General features: G+C 41.0%; 1 protein-coding gene across 8 annotated transcripts in view; it reads left to right on the top strand.

Annotated features, from left to right (window-relative positions):
• The window catches only part of USP40 (ubiquitin specific peptidase 40), a 58,620-nt gene that overhangs the window by 5,394 nt on the left and 33,698 nt on the right, over window positions 1-19,528 (top strand). For 7 of the 8 annotated variants that reach the window (XR_012664466.1, XR_012664467.1, XR_012664468.1 and 4 more), the window contains 10 exons: window positions 186-350; window positions 1,097-1,243; window positions 6,530-6,673; window positions 7,926-8,054; window positions 9,102-9,206; window positions 9,558-9,665; window positions 14,950-15,271; window positions 15,792-15,873; window positions 17,700-17,871; window positions 18,750-18,834. Coding sequence is in view for 5 of the 8 variants with exons in the window: in XM_048869774.2 (XP_048725731.1) it covers window positions 186-350; window positions 1,097-1,243; window positions 6,530-6,673; window positions 7,926-8,054; window positions 9,102-9,206; window positions 9,558-9,665; window positions 14,950-15,271; window positions 15,792-15,873; window positions 17,700-17,871; window positions 18,750-18,834 (1,459 nt within the window). In the remaining 3 variants the exon portion in view is untranslated. The remainder of the gene's footprint in view (window positions 1-185; window positions 351-1,096; window positions 1,244-6,529; window positions 6,674-7,925; window positions 8,055-9,101; window positions 9,207-9,557; window positions 9,666-14,949; window positions 15,272-15,791; window positions 15,874-17,699; window positions 17,872-18,749; window positions 18,835-19,528) is intronic. The other variant, XM_048869776.2, reaches the window with a different exon arrangement.

Genomic DNA, 19,528 nt, shown 5'->3' with positions numbered 1-19,528 from the left:
GTATTTCTCTCTTGGTAGTGGGCATCTCTCACATTGTATCTTGCTTCCTTTTAAGGCCTTTGTTATGTGTCCAATGTAACTTTTGATTATTGCTTTTAGAAAATGCTTTAGTCATCATAATATAAAAAGCAACAGACTGCACTAATAAACCCTTTCTTAAAAATGTGTCCTATGTTGTCTTGCAGGAGATGAGACAACATGATGTACAGGAGTTAAATCGGATTCTGTTCAGTGCTTTGGAAACTTCCCTTGTGGGGACTTCTGGCCATGACCTTATTAATCGGTTGTACCATGGGACTGTTGTTAACCAGATTGTTTGTAAGGAGTGCAAGAATGTCAGTGAGAGACAGGTAAATTCCTAGGCATGTTCCAGGATAGCTTTGTGAGTGTTTAATAGCATAGCTTGTTGGGAACTTGTTAAGCAGGTTACGGTTTATTGAAGATGTTAAATTTTCTGTACGTGTAAATGCTTGCTTAACCTCACAAAGTGTTCCAAGCTAATTAAATATTTTGACCATTCTAATAATCAATTTATTGGAACCATGCAGCTTTTATGGGTTAGGACTCTGTAGACTTCAAAACACATGGAAAATACTCAAGGCGTATTTGTTCATACTGAGCCTTGACTGGTATTTTCTAAGCTCTTCCTAAGGTGAGGGCATAAGTCATCAGAAGAAAACAGTAGCACTGTGGCAGTTTCTAGCTGAGTTACTGTGCATCGCATATGGTAGATATGGTTAGAGATGTAAGTAATGTTACTACAGTGAAACTCCATTTTTCATTCACATTTTACAATCTATTTTTACTTTTTCTAATCTGATATGTTTTTTACAACTAGGATTTCTTACGAAGCTAAATTATGACAGAGGAATTAAACAGTTTTAAAAAAAAAAAAATCCTAAAAAATACTAGTATTGCTGAAATAAAGTGATGAGAGAGATTCCCTTAATCCAGAAGCATGACTTGTGTTAATGTGTTTCTTTATATGTAGCAAATCTGCTATTGTGCCTGCATGCAAATGTGCTGTAGTATACCAAATATCAAAATCTGTTTACACAACTTATTGGCTTTGGTTCTCTGCTGTACTATTGTATAGGAGGATTTTTTAGATCTAACGGTAGCAGTGAAGGATGTATCTGGCTTGGAGGAGGCCCTGTGGAACATGTATGTGGAAGAGGAATATTTCGAAAATGATAACTTGTACCGATGTGGAGCGTGCAACAAATTGGTTGAAGCAGCAAAGGTAATGGGTTAGCTGGTCCATAGCATCCAGTTTGACAGCAGTTCAGGAATTTGGATAAGATTGGCATTGGTACTTTACGTTAGGGAGGGCTTTGGCATTCTTTGCCAAATTGATTAATATATAAACTCTTAGCAGTCACCTTAAGCAGAGAACATGTGAAAAGACCTCTCATTTCCCCCCCCCCGGTATGAGAATGGTTATAGAAAATTTTTAAAATATTTTATGTCTTGTGTTAACATATACATTATTGCAGTTTCTTACTAGGTCCTGGATGGATGGGGTAAGGTTTGGGCGGTATGAAATATCAATTCATCATCCAGTAATAATTTTCCAGTGATTTACAGCACCACTGCAACACATAATAGTTTAGCCTGAGTTAGTATCCAAGTGTTCATTCAGGCTTAGCAAATTGTAAGATTTTTTTTCTGAATGAGTCTGTCAGTGTAGAAGAGCAGATTTCTTCACTTACCTCAAAATAATGCCCATTGTGGCTGGAGGCAAGAGGGGCTAGGACAAGCTGCGGCTAAACAACTTGGAGTAGATCAGAAGACCACAACTGGCTGGTGCAAACAATTTTGTTAAAAGTAGATTATGAACGAATCTTACTTTCTAGCTAAGACTGATGGCTCTGCGCAGGGTTTGACAAATCCTCTCCTCAAAGGCTACTAAAATTTCCCTGGCAAATGGGAGTGTTTCCTAGCACTTTTTACAGAATTAGATTAAACCAGTTGTTAAATGCCTGTGCCTGCTGTACATTAGCACTTCCACTCTTGCTGGTGGTGGATCTGCACCAATGCAGAAATATACTTCCAAGTTGTCTCAGTGTAGACATACCTTCTGAACCATGAAGCTGCTTTTTGACCAATACTCTGATCTTGGAGCTGGAGTAGACTCTGCTCTTTTCATGCTTCTTCTGGTCCTGTCTGCACCTCCATGTGGGTAAAACAGATGTAAATGCATTGGCTGAACCTCTTTGAGCCTCCAACATTTCTATCCTTTGATGTGGGGGAATTCTGCGTCACTGCACAGTGCAGAATTTGCAGAAATTAATGTGCACGCAGAGTTTCCTTTTCCATTCCCACAGAAATGGGCTGCAAAGATGCTGACTGCCCCTAGGGGCCGCTGGACCTGTCAGAGCCTAGTTCGCATCTAGAAGATAAGGCTGGCGGGAGGGGAGGGAACTGGAGGTTTCCCAGCAGCTGCAGTTCACAGCACACCCTAAAGGGTGGAGGTGGTGGTGCACAGGAGACTCTGTGCAAGCCCAGGACCCAGCATCAGGCTTTCTCCCTCTGGATCCCTGGGCTCTAGGAGGTGTGAGTGTCTGGGCCGGCATGGGGAGGCAGAGAAGCAGGAACTGGGTTGTCATAAGGGTTTTTTTAACTCTCTACTCCTGGGGGAATTTTTGTGTGTGTCTGTATTGTTACGGATATGCTTGCTCACAGGTATTTTGAAATAATTACCAAAATTGAAACTGGCATGATTATGTAGTGCTATTTTGTCAAATAAAATTTGCAGAATTTTAAAATATTTATGCAGAATTTTTTATTTATTGGCACAGAGTTCCCCCAGGAGTAGGAAATGCACTGATCAGCAAAAGGGAAAACAATCTCAAGTTTCCCTGTGTTGAGCAGGCAGGTTAACTACTATAAAAGCTGACTTGCGACCCTTATAGGGCGAGAGCCATACATGTTTAATGCATCTTGTACACTATATGAAAGCTTCTTTTAACTTTTAAAACAAAGAACATATGAAATGGGTTAATTTTGTATTTGAAATATATATCAGTAGATGTGATTTGCAAAATATGTCTAACTTACAAGTTAAGTATTAATTGAATTTGTTAACAGATATCGTTGTGTTCAGATACTAAAAATATAAAGTGCATGTTGCATATGGTGTATATGTACAATGATAAATATTGACCTAGATTCATATCTGCATTAATATATTTAGGAATAGTTTCAAATATTTTCTGTATGGGAAAGCCGCTTTTTTTTTTTTTTTTTTTTTTTTGCGCAACGGAAGTACACCTCTACCCCGATATAACACGCGGTAAAGCAGCGCTGTGTGGGGCGGGTCTGTGTGTTCCGGTGGATCAGTGCGTCACCGTGTCTGGCTCTGACACGCTGCTCTGAGTGGCATGTTAAGGACGCCGGGAGGGGTTGGATAAGGGGCAGAGGGTCTCGGGGGGTGGTCAGGGGACAGGGAGCAGGGGGGGTTGGATGGTTCAGAGATTCTGGGGGCGGGGCGGTCAGGGGACGGGGAATGGGGGCGTTGGATAGGGTGTGGGAGTCCCAGGGGGCCTGTCAGGGGGTGGGGTTGTGGATAAAAAAGGGAAGGAGGAGGATCCTGGGAACTCCACGCCAGTCAGCCTCACCTCAGTCCCTGGAAAAATCATGGAGCAGGTCCTCAAGGAATCAATTCTGAAGCACTTAGAGGAGAGGAAGGTGATCAAGAACAGTCAGCATGGATTCCCCAAGGGCAAGTCATGCCTGACTAATCTAATTGCCTTCTATGATGAGAACTGGCTGTGTGGATGAGGGGAAAGCGGTGGACGTGTTGTTCCTTGACTTTAGCAAAGCTTTTGACACGGTCTCCCACAGTATTCTTGCCAGCAAGTTAAAGAAGTATGGGCTGGATGAATGGACTGTAAGGTGGATAGAAAGTTGGCTAGATCGTCGGGCTCAACGGGTAGTGATCAATGGCTCCATGTCTAGTTGGCAGCTGGTATCAAGCGGAGTGCCCCAAGGGTCGGTCCTGGGGCCGGTTTTGTTCAATATCTTCATAAATGATCTGGAGGATGGCGTGGATTGCACCCTCAGCAAGTTTGCAGATGACACTAAACTGGGAGGAGAGGTAGATACGCTGGAGGGTAGGGATAGGATACAGAGGGACCTAGAGAAATGAGAGGATTGGGCCAAAAGAAATCTGATGAGATTCAACAAGGACAAGTGCAGAGTCCTGCACTTAGGACGGAAGAATCCCATGGACTGCTACAGACTAGGGACCGAATGGCTTGGCAGTAGTGGACGAGAAGCTGGATATGCGTCAACAGTGTGCCCTTGTTGCCAAGAAGGCCAATGGCGTTTTGGGATGTATATGTAGGGGCATTGCCAGCAGATCGAGTGAAGTGATCGTTTCCCTCTATTCAACATTGGTGAGGCCTCATCTGGAGTACTGTGTCCAGTTTTGGGCCCCACACTACAAGAAGGATGTGGAAAAATTGGAAAGAGTCCAGCGGAGGGCAACAAAAATGGTTAGGGGACTGGAACACAGGACTTATGAGGAGAGGCTGAGGGAACTGGGATTGTTTAGTCGGCGGAAGAGAAGAATGAAGGGGGATTTGATAGCTGCTTTCAACTACCTGAAAGGGGGTTCCAAAGAGGATGGATCTAGACTGTTCTCAGTGGTAGCTGATGACAGAACAAGGAGTAATGGTCTCAGGTTAAAGTGGGGGAGGTTTAGGTTGGGTATTGGGAAAAACTTTTTCACGAGGAAGGTGGTGAAACACTGGAATGCGTTACCTAGGGAGGTGGTGGAATCTCCTTCCTTAGATATTTTTAAGGTCAGGCTTGACAAAGCCCTTGCTGGGATGATTTAGTTGGGGATTGGTCCTGCTTTGATCAGGGGGTTGGACTAGATGACCTCCTGAGGTCCCTTCCAACCCTGATATTGTATGATTCTGTGATAGTGGTCGGGTCAGTCAGGGAACAGGGAACAGTGGGGTTGGGTAGGGGCTGGGGTACTGGGGGTGATTAGGGACGAGGGGGTCTCTGGAGGCGGTGGTCAAGGGACAAGGAGCTGGGGGGGTTGGATGGATCGGGCGTTCTGAGGGGTCAGTCAGGGGGCGGGAAGTGACTATTAATAACCGAAATGCTCAAGGCCAAAGCAAGTTCGGTATAACGCAGTTTCACCTATAACACGGAAGATTTTTTGGCTCCCGAGGACCGCGTTTTATCAGCGTAGAGATGTAATTACGTTTTCACAGACATTTAGAGGTGTCTGAGAGCTGCTCTGTAAGCAGCAAGCTCAAACCAGCAATCTTGTCGAAACATTAATACCAAAAATTATGGTGTCTTTATTTTTGTCAGATATGCTGAATTTGCAAATCAGTGCAACTCCACTTGTACAAGAGCTAGACAAGCGGAGAATCACTGCACTCTTGAATCTTCGAGTCAGATCATGGTTGGTGGCATTTTACACCATCATCACCTGACTGTAAATGTCTGTGAAGGGCACAAGATGGGAAATGGCAAGTGGATCCATAGAATCATAGAATATCAGGATTGGAAGGGACTTCAGGAGATCATCTTGTCCAACCCCCTGCTCAAAGCAGGATCAATCCTCAATTTTTGCCCCAGATCCCTAAATGGCCCCCTCAAGGATTGAACTTACAACCCTGGGTTTAGCAGGCCAATGCTGAAACCACTGAGCTATCCCTCCCCTCCATGTAGCAGTGGATCAGTCACCCATGACCCTGAATCACCACTGCCCAGCATACTGTGCAGGGGAGCCCTTAAAGGACTGTCCTGTGCTGTCCAGGAGGTGTGCTTCCCCAGCTCAAGCTCCTTAAACCATTCCTCACACCCTGTGCAGTTAATTGTATCTGCAACTCCTGCATGCACTTCTTCCTCTGTGGGGAAGAGGGCAGGATTATTCATCTCTAAAAGACTGTAAACCGCTTTCATTCATCTCAGCGGACTGTAAACTCTAGGCTGTCTGTGTGCTCTGTCCTTCAAAACTGGTATGTCTGAACTCCCTGTCTGAAGGAGTCAGAGATGTTTTTCTGATTGGCCTCATAACCTGTCAGAGGGAAGGAGAAACATTTAGACCAGTACTGGATGACCTGTCAAGGAGTGGATCTGAATAAAAGGTGGTATAACATCTACTACTTATTACTTGGGTCTCCCTTGAAAGTGTCAGAGAATTGACTAGTGATTGTGTTGGCACTTACTAGAACTAGTCACTATATGTTCATCTGTTCTATGACAAGTAACCGTTTCACATAATATGTAATGTGGTGAAAAACATCTTTCGATGTGCTATTCAGAATTCTCCTTTACATAGTTTGCTTTAATTTTTACTTTCCACTGTCATTACCTTTGGGATCTTCTTTTTAATGGATGATATCCTCTTACAAAATCCATAATGGCTGATTGCTTTCTATTGAAACCTTCTGGGAAACTTTTCTCCTGACAGCCTGAGAGAGTTGTGTTCAGAATGGAGGACATTCTGCTTCTTTCCAGTAATAAACTCATACTTAAAACTTTTTTATTCATTTTACAGTCTGCTAAACTACGTAAGTTGCCGCCCTTTCTTACTATCTCGCTCCTGAGGTTTAACTTTGACTTTGAGAAGTGTGAACGATACAAGGAAACAAGCTGCTATACGTTCCCTATCAGGATTAACCTCAGACCTTTTTGTGAGCAGGTTTGAACAATTTTGTCTTAATTTGTTCTCTGGCTGAATATGTAGGAAATTTATCTCCAGGATGAGCCATATTTTATTTTACCTTTTTGGTCAGGTCACAGACTATTTACAGAAGAAACTGTATGGCTTTCCCTCTGTCTGCAATCTATCCTTCCAAAAGAGATCTCTTTTAATAGTGTTTGTGGTGCGAAAATGTGTAGTACTGACAAATGGGAAAAATCAGTAATAGATAAAATTTAATTGAACATTCCCAGGCAAAAACCTCATTACCTGAAAGTTAGTTGTTGCATTACATTAATTTTTAGGTTGGTATTATCTAATAGCATTATATAGAAACTCAGTTGTATATTGTCACACCATGATAGTTTATGCACTCTTAGAAATCTATACAGATGAATAGTCATATTAGACATTCATATAACCAAAACATAGTTATTAACAAAACAAAGCCTTTACGTAATTATCTTTAGTCCTTAAACTATGTAAATAATATACTTACTGCAGACACACTTTTTTAAAATCTGCTTTCCTAAAATCTTAATCACCATGGTTTTGGTCTTTAAAGTTCTGCAAACTGGCAGTTGAGGAAGAATTTTTCAACATTCTTTGGTGGAGGAGCTTATTATTTGCTTTAATTTAATTTTTGTAAAGGTTAGGCTACATGTGAGTTTTTTTGTTAAGCTCCGCAACGTTTCAAGAGTTAACAAAGCCTTTTAGAGGGGTCAGTGAAATTAGACATTCCCGCTTTCCCCCCCACCAGCATTTCTCAAGAAGTCACTTTTAACTTAGAACTTCTAAACTATTTACTTGTAACTTTCCAGAAAATTGCAACTATGACTTGAAGTGGTGTAAACTTGTTTCTGATACACATTTTTGTTTCCAAAGAAAAGTATTTCAACAGCATTCAATTGAAATATTCAACACAATATTGGCTAATGGAGCTGCTAACTATACTTCAATAAATATGAATAGTACTTTCAGGGAGAGCCGAGTTGGCATGTTTCAGCAGTTGAATAAAACCTACTTTTATGTTGACCACTGTTACTGAAAATATTTTACTTCTAATGTAGTTAAATGCATCTTTGGCTTGGTTCAAATGTATCTTTAGCTCTGGAATAATGGTGGTTAACGGAGAACTGCATTGATTGATCCTTTTCCCCACTAAAACACCTGAAGTTTTGTCCACAGTGTAAAATCCTCCTTGTAGTTGTGTAAAAGTCTTACAGGCTTTATTAATTTCCTCTTGTTTTAGACTCAGTTGGATGATTTGGAGTATATGTATGAGCTCTTCTCTGTTATTATACACAAAGGTGGCTGCTATGGAGGACACTACCATGTTTATATCAAAGATGTTGATGCATTAGGAAATTGGCAATTGAAAGTAAGTCTAGAACACTCATTTTGTATGGCTTTTCTCCTGGTTGTCGAAAACATTGTATTGTACTAACATTGACTGTACTAAAGCATTAAGTACACTTTGTATCAACAAAAATAGTCTAGTGAGGCATTTACTCAAGCTGTCCTTCATGGCCTTTGTCATGCGCTCAGCTGATGTGAAGAGACCCTTTATTCAGTCAAGGAATGATTTCTTCTAATTGGAGACTGGAAACGGTATCAAACCTTGTGACTAGATTTGGTTGTCTATTCGCTATCCTGCTGAGTTAGATCACATCATATGATTTAGAGAGGGATTTAAGCTCCAAGGGGCCTATCAAATTTACAAAGCTAAGCCTTTTAGAGGGGTCAGTGAGCTAAGCCTTTTAGAGGTGTCAGCTTCATCTGTGAGGCTGACCAGCCCATATCAAAAATTGCCAGTGACCTCAGCATCTATAAAAGTCAATGTCCTATACAGTATGAGGTTTGATAGTCCTCTTCAAAAATTTTGTTACACTGTAAAAGCTCATGGAATTTCCGTTCACTGAACCTTGTCTGCACTGGCAGTCTTTGAATCTAACATTTGACATCTCATCTGACAGGCTGCATCATGAGGTTTGGGGAAGGATGTGGAAATTAGGAGGGGCAGTAACTGAGTGATCAGGAGCCATCTATAGACAAAAGTAATAGGGCCAGCCTTGCATGCCAAAGTGTTTTGCCACCCAGTGTGGAAATTGTATTTTGCTCCTCTGAGCATCCAAGTTAATTTAAAAAAAAGGAGGTGGGGGGAGTGGAGCAGCCAAGCAGCATGATGCCTGCCCCTATGGCAACCCTGTTGGTGAGTAAGTGTGTGTGTGGTCTGATACGACCTCTTTAATGACATTTTCTCCACCTTTAACTGCTACAGTTATGCATGGGTACCCATAATTCTGAAAGAGAAAAGAATCTGCTAGAAAGCCAAAGGAAAATACAGGTCTCTGTTTGAAATAATAGTATTTACTAATCTTTATTTCCATAGCCTTGTAGTAAGGACCCCATCAATGATCTTTTTCAGGAGGAGGAAAGCAAACTGATGACTGAAGAGAAGGTTCAAAAACATACTGAAAATTCCAAAGAAATGGAGAATCCACTGACAATCCTGAAAGGGATTTTATCAGAGGTATGGTATGTAAACAGATCTTTACTGCTCCCTGTTAATTACTGATCTGGAAGGGCGGGGGAGGGGGGAATACACAGGGCGGGTAAGTGAAAAGAATCTAAACTTGTCCTAGTAATTCAGCAAGGAGCATGAGACTGAAAGTGTGAAGTTGATTTTTAATATAAAAGTAGCCATCCACTGGATTTCTCTGAATACTTGTTTGGCCACTCCATTAGTAGCCTTAAGTAGTTTACCCAAGCTGTTGCAAAGGTTAGCAAAACCCATTAGTTTATTGCATACTTCTTGGTTGGTGTGTTTGAGGTTTTTCCCACCACTTCTTCATCTCAAAGTCTGTTAACTGTGTTCCTTTAGGAAGAATCTAAACAAATTCCTGTGGATCAGTTAGGGCAGAAACTATTGGAGAAAAAAGGAATGTCCTGGAACAAAAAATACAGGAAACAATATGGACCAATACGAAAGGTAAGAAAAACAGTAAAACTCTAACAGGTGCATTTAGTTAAATTTTCGCTAAACCTATTACTAACAAATCACTTCACATTTTTCAGTTTAAGAAAAATTTTTAAACTTGTGTTCTTATAAAATTTCAAATGTTAAGAACAATAAGAGAAACAGTGGCTCTCCTTTCCCAGCAGGCAATCTGTAATGTAAGTCTAATATATGAATGAAAATGCATATAGCAATGTATTTAGAAATGTCAGTACATATAGAAATATTAATGGTGATTTAAAAAATACAGTACACTTGAATTAGCAACTCAGTAGTCATGATTGTAATGAGACTCTTATTCATTGGTAGTTTAGAACCCATCCAAAAAATTACCACTTGTAGTAAATTCTCAGGCTTGCCAGCTCAAGAATTGCATTGCAATAGTAAAGGAAACTGCTGCATTTGAATTTTGAGTTTGAACTTAATTTTAACCTTTTGAATGATTCCTCTTAAGAGTTGTGACACACAGGCCCATTGGTGGGTCATCAGTCTGTGTAACTCTTGTCAGGCCAGACAAATTCATGACACCTACCACTTTGCTGTCATAGTATTTATCTATAAAGGATGTTGTGTGAGGTATCAAATGAAAGCTTATATTATGCTGGTCATAAGTATTGCCAGATATATGTATGCATGTTATTTAAGAAGGTGTATGCATGTATTGAAAATATGTTTAGAATCTGTGTTCCAGACAGGGTTGATGATCCATCTATCTATCCATGCCCTGTCACCCAATCCCAGCTTCTGGAAAACAGAGGCTAGGGACACCATTCCTGCCCATCCTGGCTAATAGCCATTGATGGACCTATCTCCCTTTTGAACCCCATTATAGTATTGGCCTTCACAACACCCTTTGGCAAGGAGTTCCAGAGGTTGACTGTGCGTTGCATGAAAAAATACTTTCTTGTGTTTGTTTTAAACCTGCTATCTATTAATTTCATTTGGTGGCTCCTGGTTCTTGTATTATGAGAAGGAGTAAATAACACTTCCTTATTTACTTTCTCTATACACTCATGATTTTATAGACCTCTATCATATCCCCCCATAGTCACCTCTTTTCCAAGCTGAAAAGTCCCAGTTTTATTATTTTCTCCTCATACAGAAGCCGTTCTATACCCCTAATCATTTTTGTTGCCCTATTCTGAACCTTTTCCAATTCCAGTATATCTTTTTTGAGATGGTGTAACCACATCTGCATGCAGTATTCAAGGTGTGGGTGTACCATGGATTTATATAGAGGCAATATGATATTTTCTGTTTTATTATCTATCCCTTTCTTGATGATTCCCAACATTCTGTTCGCTTTTTTGACTGCCATTGCACATTGAGTGGATGATTTCAGAGAACTATCCACAATGACTCCAAGATCTCTTTCTTGAGTGGTAACAGCTAATTTAGACCCCATCATTGTATATGTAGAGTTAGGATTATGTTTTCCAATGCACATTACTTTGCATTTATCAACATTAAATTTCATCTGCCATTTTGTTGCCCAGTCACCCAGTTTTGTGAGATCCTTTCGTTGCTCTTCACAGTCTGCCTGGGACTTCACTATCTTGAGTAGTTTTGTATCATCTGCAAATTTTGACACCTCACTGTTTACCCCCTTTTCAGATAGTTCATGAATATGTTAAATAGGACTGGGCCCAGTACAGATCCCGGGGGGACACCACTGTTTACCTCTCTCAATTCTGAAAACTGACTATTTATTCCTACCCTTTGGTAACTGGTTAAAAGACAGGAAACAATCTATGAGAGAACCTTCCCTCTTATCCCATGACTGCTTATTTTGCTTAAGAGCCTTTGGTGAGGGAACTTGTTAAAGGCTTTCTGAAAATCTAAATACACTATATCCACTGGATCTCCTTTGTCCGCATGCTTGTTGACCCCCTCATCGGATTATCTAAAGAGATGAATAAGGCTAAAATCAGGCTCTTAGTACTGTACTTTGAAAGAATCCGCCTATTAAATATTACTACTAACCATGGTCCTGTGCTAATACCCACCTCCTTCCCCCACCCAGCCTACAACAAATAAGGTTTTACATATAGGCAGCTCAAAAAGCAATGTCTCTTTAGGCAATAGAACTGTATTTCCTAAAGTATGTGTCAGGCAATTGACTGTACATAGTCTATGTCGTCTTCCTTTCTCACTCCTGTTTTTATATTATCTTTCTGTCTATTCCCTTAAACTTACAGCCAGAAGCTGGGATTGGGTGACAGGGCATGGATGAGCAGCTTTTTGCCAGACAAGGGGGTGTGAAATCACCTATCCACGCTGTCTCTATTGTAAATTAAACACTGGGAAACCAACACAAAGGAAGCTGCATTTGAGAAAGTCCAACAGGAAATGTCAGGTTGGGGGATGTGAAATCAACATGGAAAGACACCAGAAACTAAAACCATAGGGAAGTTGTCTTGTTTCTGGCATCAAAACAATTAATTTTGGGGAAATATAAGGAGAAGCAAAAAATACATGTTGTTATCCATTTCACTGAGCAACACCCTTGGCAGAGGGGGGGTGGTTCATGAAAAATCTGGATCCAGGTTAAGCCTGAAAACTAGCAAGTTCTGTAAGGCCTGGTCTACACTGTGGGGGGATCGATCTAAGATACGCAACTTCAGCTACGAGAATAGTGTAGCTGAAGTCGACTTATCTTAGATCGACTTAGAATCACTTACTTCGCGTCCTCATGGCGCAGGATCAATGGCCGCCGCTCCCCCGTCGACTCCGCTTCCGCCTCTCGCCATGGTGGAGTTCCGGAGTCGACAGCAGCGCGATCGGGGATCGATTTATCGCGTCTACAGTAGACGCGATAAATCGATCCCCGATAGATCGATCACTACCCGCCGATCCATGGCCTAGAAAAGGTTTCAGGTGAGAAACTGCTTTAGATAAGATTAACTTGCTAGAGCTAAGTTCTGGTCTTGTAGAAGCAGGTTGTTTTTGTATTTATTATTCTTACTGAACCATCACTTGAATTCGTGACTCTCTGTTCATTGTTAATACACTTATTTTTTTCAGAGTAACAGCCGTGTTAGTCTGTATTCGCAAAAAGAAAAGGAGTACTTGTGGCACCTTAGAGACTAACCACTTATTTTTGGTTTTATTATAAACAGAGTGTGACTCCTTAGCTGAACCAGACAGGCTGGTATGTCCACTGTCTGTATGGAGACAGCGAACTTGGTAATTTCTGTGAGTGTCCGGTGTCAGGAGCTGGATACTACAGGGGAATGCTGTTCAAGGGGGCTCAGGGATTGGGGTGCACCTAAAGTTAATCTGCAGGGCAAAGTAAAGGCTGACACAGCTTCTGATGAGATTGTTTTGGTGGCCAACAGACTAGAGTGACAGGGAGCTGACACCCAGTTTAGCACTAGCAAGTCTCTCTCTAGCTGAGCAATCAGGTAAGAAAATGACTTACAGTCCTGAGCACTCCCAAGAAAGCTTCACTGAACTGCAAAACTATTTTCACATTTTGAATAATTCAAAAATAGTTTAAATTGTGAAATTCAAACCGCTCTCTTAGAGGAGTAGCTTCTTTGCTGCAATTGAAAGTAAACTGAGAAATAACCTATGAGCTAAAAAGCATTCTGAACATACACAATGATTTCTGTCATGATTGAATGTCTGTTAACAATTATAATGTGCATGTACATATGTGTGGGTTTTCATGATGTCAGTACATCTAGTGTACAGATCTGTCTTATATGTTCTGATTAATGCATGTGTGCTTATTTGAATGAGACTGTATGAACATACACTGAAATCAACTCATTTGATACTTCAAGAATGTGCTTTTGTTAGTGATCAGAAATTACACTTATCTGAGGTTTGGATTTACTATATAAAGTGCTTATATTGTAAGCTGACTGGGGCAGGGAGTGTCTTTCTGTGTATTTGTACTTCACTTGGTACAATCAAGGTTGGGACCTCTGGATGCTCCTGAAATATAAAGGCCAAAAAACACTAGTCCTATGGATGAATGACAAATTTAAAGTCCACAAGCTCTGATTTGGTATGATGCAGTGGTATAAAGTATTAATTTTCATCCATGAAAAATCTTGTTCTGGTTTATCATCTTTCCTCTCCCTGTTGCTGCCCTATTCCCCACCCAACATTCCACTTCAATTTGTCTGTTTGCTGGGCTTGATATCAGTGCTGTTTTTCAACACTCTGCCATGTTACTTATCTATCCTGTTTGTCTCCAGAGGTAGGCCACTGTAACAGAGGATCCTCTCTTAAATTGAGGAACGATATTAGTTCAACAACAAAAACCTTGCAACATGGGTTTTATTCTGGAGACTTGCTGAGAATGACATACAATAAATAAAAACTAAATAGGGAAAACTCTGGGAGTTAGGAAACAACCCCGTCCTTTGGTCATTTTTGTGCAGTTCTACTTTAACAAAGGTTTCAGAGTAGCAGCCGTGTTAGTCTGTATCCGCAAAAAGAAAAGGAGGACTTGTGGCACCTTAGAGACTAACCAATTTGTTAGTCCCTAAGGTGCCACAAGTACTCCTTTTCTTTTAACAAAGGTGTTTACTATGTCTGTTTGCCAAGTAGCTGTTAGTTTTCTGTATTCACTTCGGGATCCTGTTTGGGCTGTCAGTCCCTAACCTATCTTTATTATTTCATACTTTAATTTACTGAAGGTTTTTTTTCCTGTAGTTCTCACTGTAGACTTTTTTAGGAGGTGTCAGGTAAGCAGGACTATGGCAAAAGCTGAGAGAGACCAGGGTTCAAGTTCTGTGAAAGCTACAGTGTGCTAATGAACCAAGCTGTATTCTGTTTACACTTTCTGCATTCTTCTTCAGAAGGCAGGAGCAAAGCACTTTTGAAAAACTGGGGTCCTTATATGGTGTCAAGTTGAGTACCAAATGATTTGAGGCCAGTAACTTTAAAATTCCTGACTTTAGTCTGATCTCACTCTTGATGCTGTATTTTTTTCTTTGTTTGTGGTAGTGCTTATAGTGTGGCTGGCCCTTTCCAGACAAGAAGGGAAGTTCCTGCCCTAAGAAGCTTGCAGCCTAAGGATTGACACATGAGGGGGAGGGGAGCAACAAAAGGGGTTTTCTATACAAATCAAGATAACACACTATAGGAAGCATGGTAGAAGCAGGTTTTTCAGAGATGCCTAAAAGTGGGTGTTATTTCAGGGAGGTCAAGCCATGCAAAGGCTTGCAGGTGACAGATGCAGCTTTGCACAAGTAATAGACGTTTCCTTCATTATGACAGTACTGTTTTTCTTTCTTTTCAGTATTTGCAGAATCATTCTCAGATATTTCGACTTAGTCCTGATAATAAGGTTAGTCTAAAGGAGATGTACCATAAGCTCCAATTTGGGTCAGATTCCCAAGGACAAGGTCTGCAAAGCTCTTCTCAGAACAATGATGTCCAGTGGACTTCAGAAAGTCTATGTACAGTACTAAAGGACAGCGCTTCTGGTTCCCATTGGTTTGACTTGAATGATTCAAAAGTCCAGCCCATTAAGGAGAAGGATATTGAGAAACAATTTCAGGGTAAAGAGAGTGCCTACATGTTGTTTTATCGAAAATCCCAGTTGAAAAGACCATCTGAAGGTATGAAAAATACTAACCATGACAGATTCTTCTTCCCTCCACAAAATTACTTTTACTTCAGACAAACAAACCGAACAACCCAGCAGTGGAGTTCTTGTATATATTTTCTGTTCAGAAGGAATAGAAAAATCCTCTCACTACATAATGGAGGAAAGGGTTAGCAGGAGATTTAATGGGGTGGTGTGAATGGTAGTGATAAATTAGGCAGCTAATGGTCTCCAGATGCCAAGATTTTCCAGCATCTTCCACAAACTGGCAAATTACCTCACTATTGTAATGAAAATACAAGCAACAATTTTTATAACAGTTACATCTAGTATTTCATTAAGTAAGACTTAATGGAAACAGAAATAAAATGTGCATATTGTATCTACATGTAATTTAAGAGAACCCACCACTTTCTTCATTAAAGACTTTAAAAGATTACCATATTTGGTGGCCTGGCCTTGAGCATCTTCTAACCCTGTCAGTGTGGCTTTATACAACTAAATCCAAACTAACCAGCTTGCTTTGGTCACAGCACAAGCAAATCCAAGATATCGGGTTCCTGGCCATCTCGTGAATGAAATGGATGCTGCCAACATCGAACTGCGGAAGAGAAGGTATGTAGTATCTTCATCATCACTTTTTCATTTGTAGATCTCAAAGTGCTTTACAGAGGAAGGAAAATATCATTATCCTAATTTAGCAGATGAGAAACACTGAGGGTACGTCTACAGTACAAAATTATTTCAAAATTATTCTATTCGAATTTTTGGAAGCTATTTTGTACATTCGGTCTTCTGTGTCCACACTAAAGCGCGTGAATTCGGTGGAGTGCATCCACAGTACCAAGGCTAGCATTGAGTGTCAGAGTGGTGCACTGTAGGTAGCTATCCCACAGTTTCCACAGTCCCCACCGCCCATTGGCATGTTGGGTTAAGCTCCCAGTGCATGATGGGGCAAAAACATTCTTGTGGGTGTTTCTGGGTGTGTTGTCAGTCGCTCCTCCCTTTGTGAAAGCTGCCAACAGTCCTTCAGGTGAATTGTAAATTTTTTGTTTCCAACTCCCCTGCTGGTGAATCTTGGATTAAGCATGTAATGGCCTTTTAGCACCTCGCTGGCAAGCCAGGGTGCCTTTGTCTTTGAGAAAATGGTCTGACAGTGTTTCCCAGAATTACAGCATATTTCAGTAACAAGCATATAGTAAACTCATAATTTAATGTGCAGTGTTACACATGTTTGAACAGGATAATAATATTCAGCAGATTGAGTTTTCAAATGATACTTCAGAAGCAGTGTTCTCTCTAATTTTTCCCACCCATGTGCGGAATGAATTTTGTTCTGTGCACCAGTATGGAGGTGAGGTGTGACACATCACCTCCATATTGATGCACAGAACAAAATTCATGTGGTGGGGGTGGGGCCGAGGGGTTAGGAGTGTGGGAGGGGGGCTCAGGACTGGGGCAGAGGATTGTGGGTGGAGGGGTGAGGGCTCCTGCTGGGCGTATGGGCTCAGTGGTGGGGCCGGGGAATGAGGGGTTTGGGGTGCAGGCTACCCGGGGGCTATGGTGGGGAGAGAGGACTCCCCCCAGCTCTCTCTCCCCCAGTAGCAGCACTTGAGCTGGGGGGGAAGAGGCGCCTCTCCCCACGCCGCAGCAGGTCCGGGTTGGGGAAGGGGTGCCTCTCCCCTGGCTGCAGCAAGTCCAGGACAGGTCTATGCTGGGGCCGGCAGGGAAAGGTGCCTTTCCCCGTCGCAGCCCTGAGCCCCTGCGGGGCTGTGCACCTTAGAGGAAACTTAGCTTATAAGGAATATTTTGTACACAGCATACCATAATCATATAACGGGATGAACATGGGGTTCAGCATGTCATATGGGGTATAGAGTGTAGTCTCTGTCCCCTTTTGAAATTAAGGGCTCATCTTTCTCCACTTGCTCTCCTGGGGGCTTTGTTTACCTTGCATGTAAATGTGCTTTTCTTTGGGTGATGCCTGGCTTAATTTACATCAGAGACACCTTCAAACAGGCAGAACCTCATTCCTTTCTCTGGAACAGGCATGGTTTAGGCCCTGCCTGCCAAATACTTTTAAAGAGCATATTTGCAGCACATATCTTTGAGGTCCTTTGTGGGTTTATTGTATATACATCATGCAAAAATTTTAATCATCAGTGAGTTACTAGTTTTCCAAATATCTATTACATGTCACCTTTTGGGTGTATATCATGACAACAGTGTGCTGTCTGACACTGGGTGGTCTTAGGGTCACTGGGCCTGTGCACATTCCCACCTGTGGCTCTGGTGCTGATATAAAGCTAATCTGAGAGCTCAACACCATAGTGTGCCAATCCCGTAAGAGTGAATGCAACTCTAGAACAGTCAGCAGTAAATCACCTTTCATTTTAGCCTGTTGGTATTGATATGTTTTGTTGATGTGTTTTTTTAAAAAGGATGGACTGTGACTCTGCAGACAGTAATATTGATTTGCACCTCCATTTGGGCTCTCACTATAAACTTTACCATGGGGCCCTACACCCATCGCTTTCTCAGAAGGAAAGTATGCTGGATCTGACTATTGATAAAAGAAAAACCCTAGGAGATCTGCGACAATCGATATTTCAGGTATTTACTTTTTTAAGAGTGTTAATCCAAACATTTTATCTTTACCTGAGTTACAAAGACAACTTTAAAATTGTGGATGCGACTGTGCTTTGTATGCCAAGAAGAAATTTTCTATAGTATTTGACGTTTTGCTATCGGAAGCCATGGAAATGATGAAACAAGCCCTTTACCATCGTAATGAAAATAAAAGTTAAAGTTGACTTACAGACTTGTACACTGTGGATGGGGATTGAAGTCTTGAAAACCACCTGACTAATTCTTGACGTTTTGTGTCTGCAATCTGGGTATTGCTGTTTCCAACTGCATATTAGGAGGGAGCTTGCTGACCTGGACTGGAAAAAGAGTTAAGAAAATACTCAGCAATTAGAGTTAGCATATGCTGAAAAGAAGTCCTAGAATTTTTTTGAAACTATCAAACTGGGAAATCTAACTCTTTTTTTTCCCCCAGTAAACCAAAGAAACATCACAATTCCCAGAGAGTGGTCAGGTTCAGTTTCACAAATAGCACAGGAGTTAAAAATGGCTTTGTTTTAGAACTCAAGTCACTTTTTATTTTCATTGTAGAGTGCAGACAAAATATTTTCAAACTTTGGCACAAATGCCTGATCTGAACTTTGTTGGCTAGGTAATCATTTGTGACAGTTGGCTAAAAATATTTGAGTGCAAGACTAAAAAGTGCTCTAGCATACTGCTTATCTGCTTTGCAGAGAGAATGTAAATATAATGCATGAAACTCTGTCCTCATTGAATTCATTAGTAAAACTCTGTTCAACTTCATTTTGGGGGCCAGGATTTCACCCTTTACAACCAGTTTGAAACTTTGAGGGGTTAAACTTTTGCTTTTTTTCACAATTGGTTGTTTTATTTATACCCATTAGCTGTTGGAATTTTGGGAAGGAGACATCATTCTCAGTACTGCAAAGTCTCTACCAGCAGGACTTCATCTTTACCAAACACTTGATGGTAAGACCTGCATAAAACAAGGCTTCATTGTCTATTTACATGCTCTGTACCTCGTTTAGGGAATTTTGAAGATGTTTCATTTATTAATTTATTGGAGAAATAGATTATTACATTTTATTAACTTCAGTGTTCAGTTTGACCTATTTGCAAATCCACTGCAGTCTCTTCAGTCTTGATCTTATTTATGGCAAACTTAACTTAGGTTGTAAGCTGTGTGGGACGGGCTGTTTTTCATCTGTGTTCAGTGCCTACGATGGGGGGGACCTGGTCCATGACTCAGACTCCTAGGAACTACGATAATACAAATAATAAATAACATAATATTAAAACATAATACAGTTTTATGATCCTTACAGTGGCTCTTCTGTGAAACCTTTAGTGGGAAGCAGGATGAAAGTGTAGGTCTCTGTGATTTGCAGACATGTAAGATTTTACTGTGATATCCGTTTGAATGTTTGTCTTATTAGCATTTATCTATTAGTTAAAAAGGTACAGGATCTGAGAGGCAGGATAGTAGCTAACAAGTGGACTGGACATTTTAAATTGAATGTCTTCATGGAAGTGTTTCAGAGTAACAGCCGTGTTAGTCTGTATTCGCAAAAAGAAAAGGAGTACTTGTGGCACCTTAGAGACTAACCAGTTTATTTGAGCATGAGCTTTCGTGAGCTACAGCTCACTTCATCGGATGCATACC

The sequence above is a fragment of the Caretta caretta genome, chromosome 11, assembly GCF_965140235.1.
Source record: "Caretta caretta isolate rCarCar2 chromosome 11, rCarCar1.hap1, whole genome shotgun sequence".
Taxonomy (NCBI): domain Eukaryota; kingdom Metazoa; phylum Chordata; order Testudines; family Cheloniidae; genus Caretta; species Caretta caretta.
The sequence above is the reverse complement of the archived record's forward strand: the minus strand, read 5'-3'. Positions and strand labels throughout refer to the sequence as shown.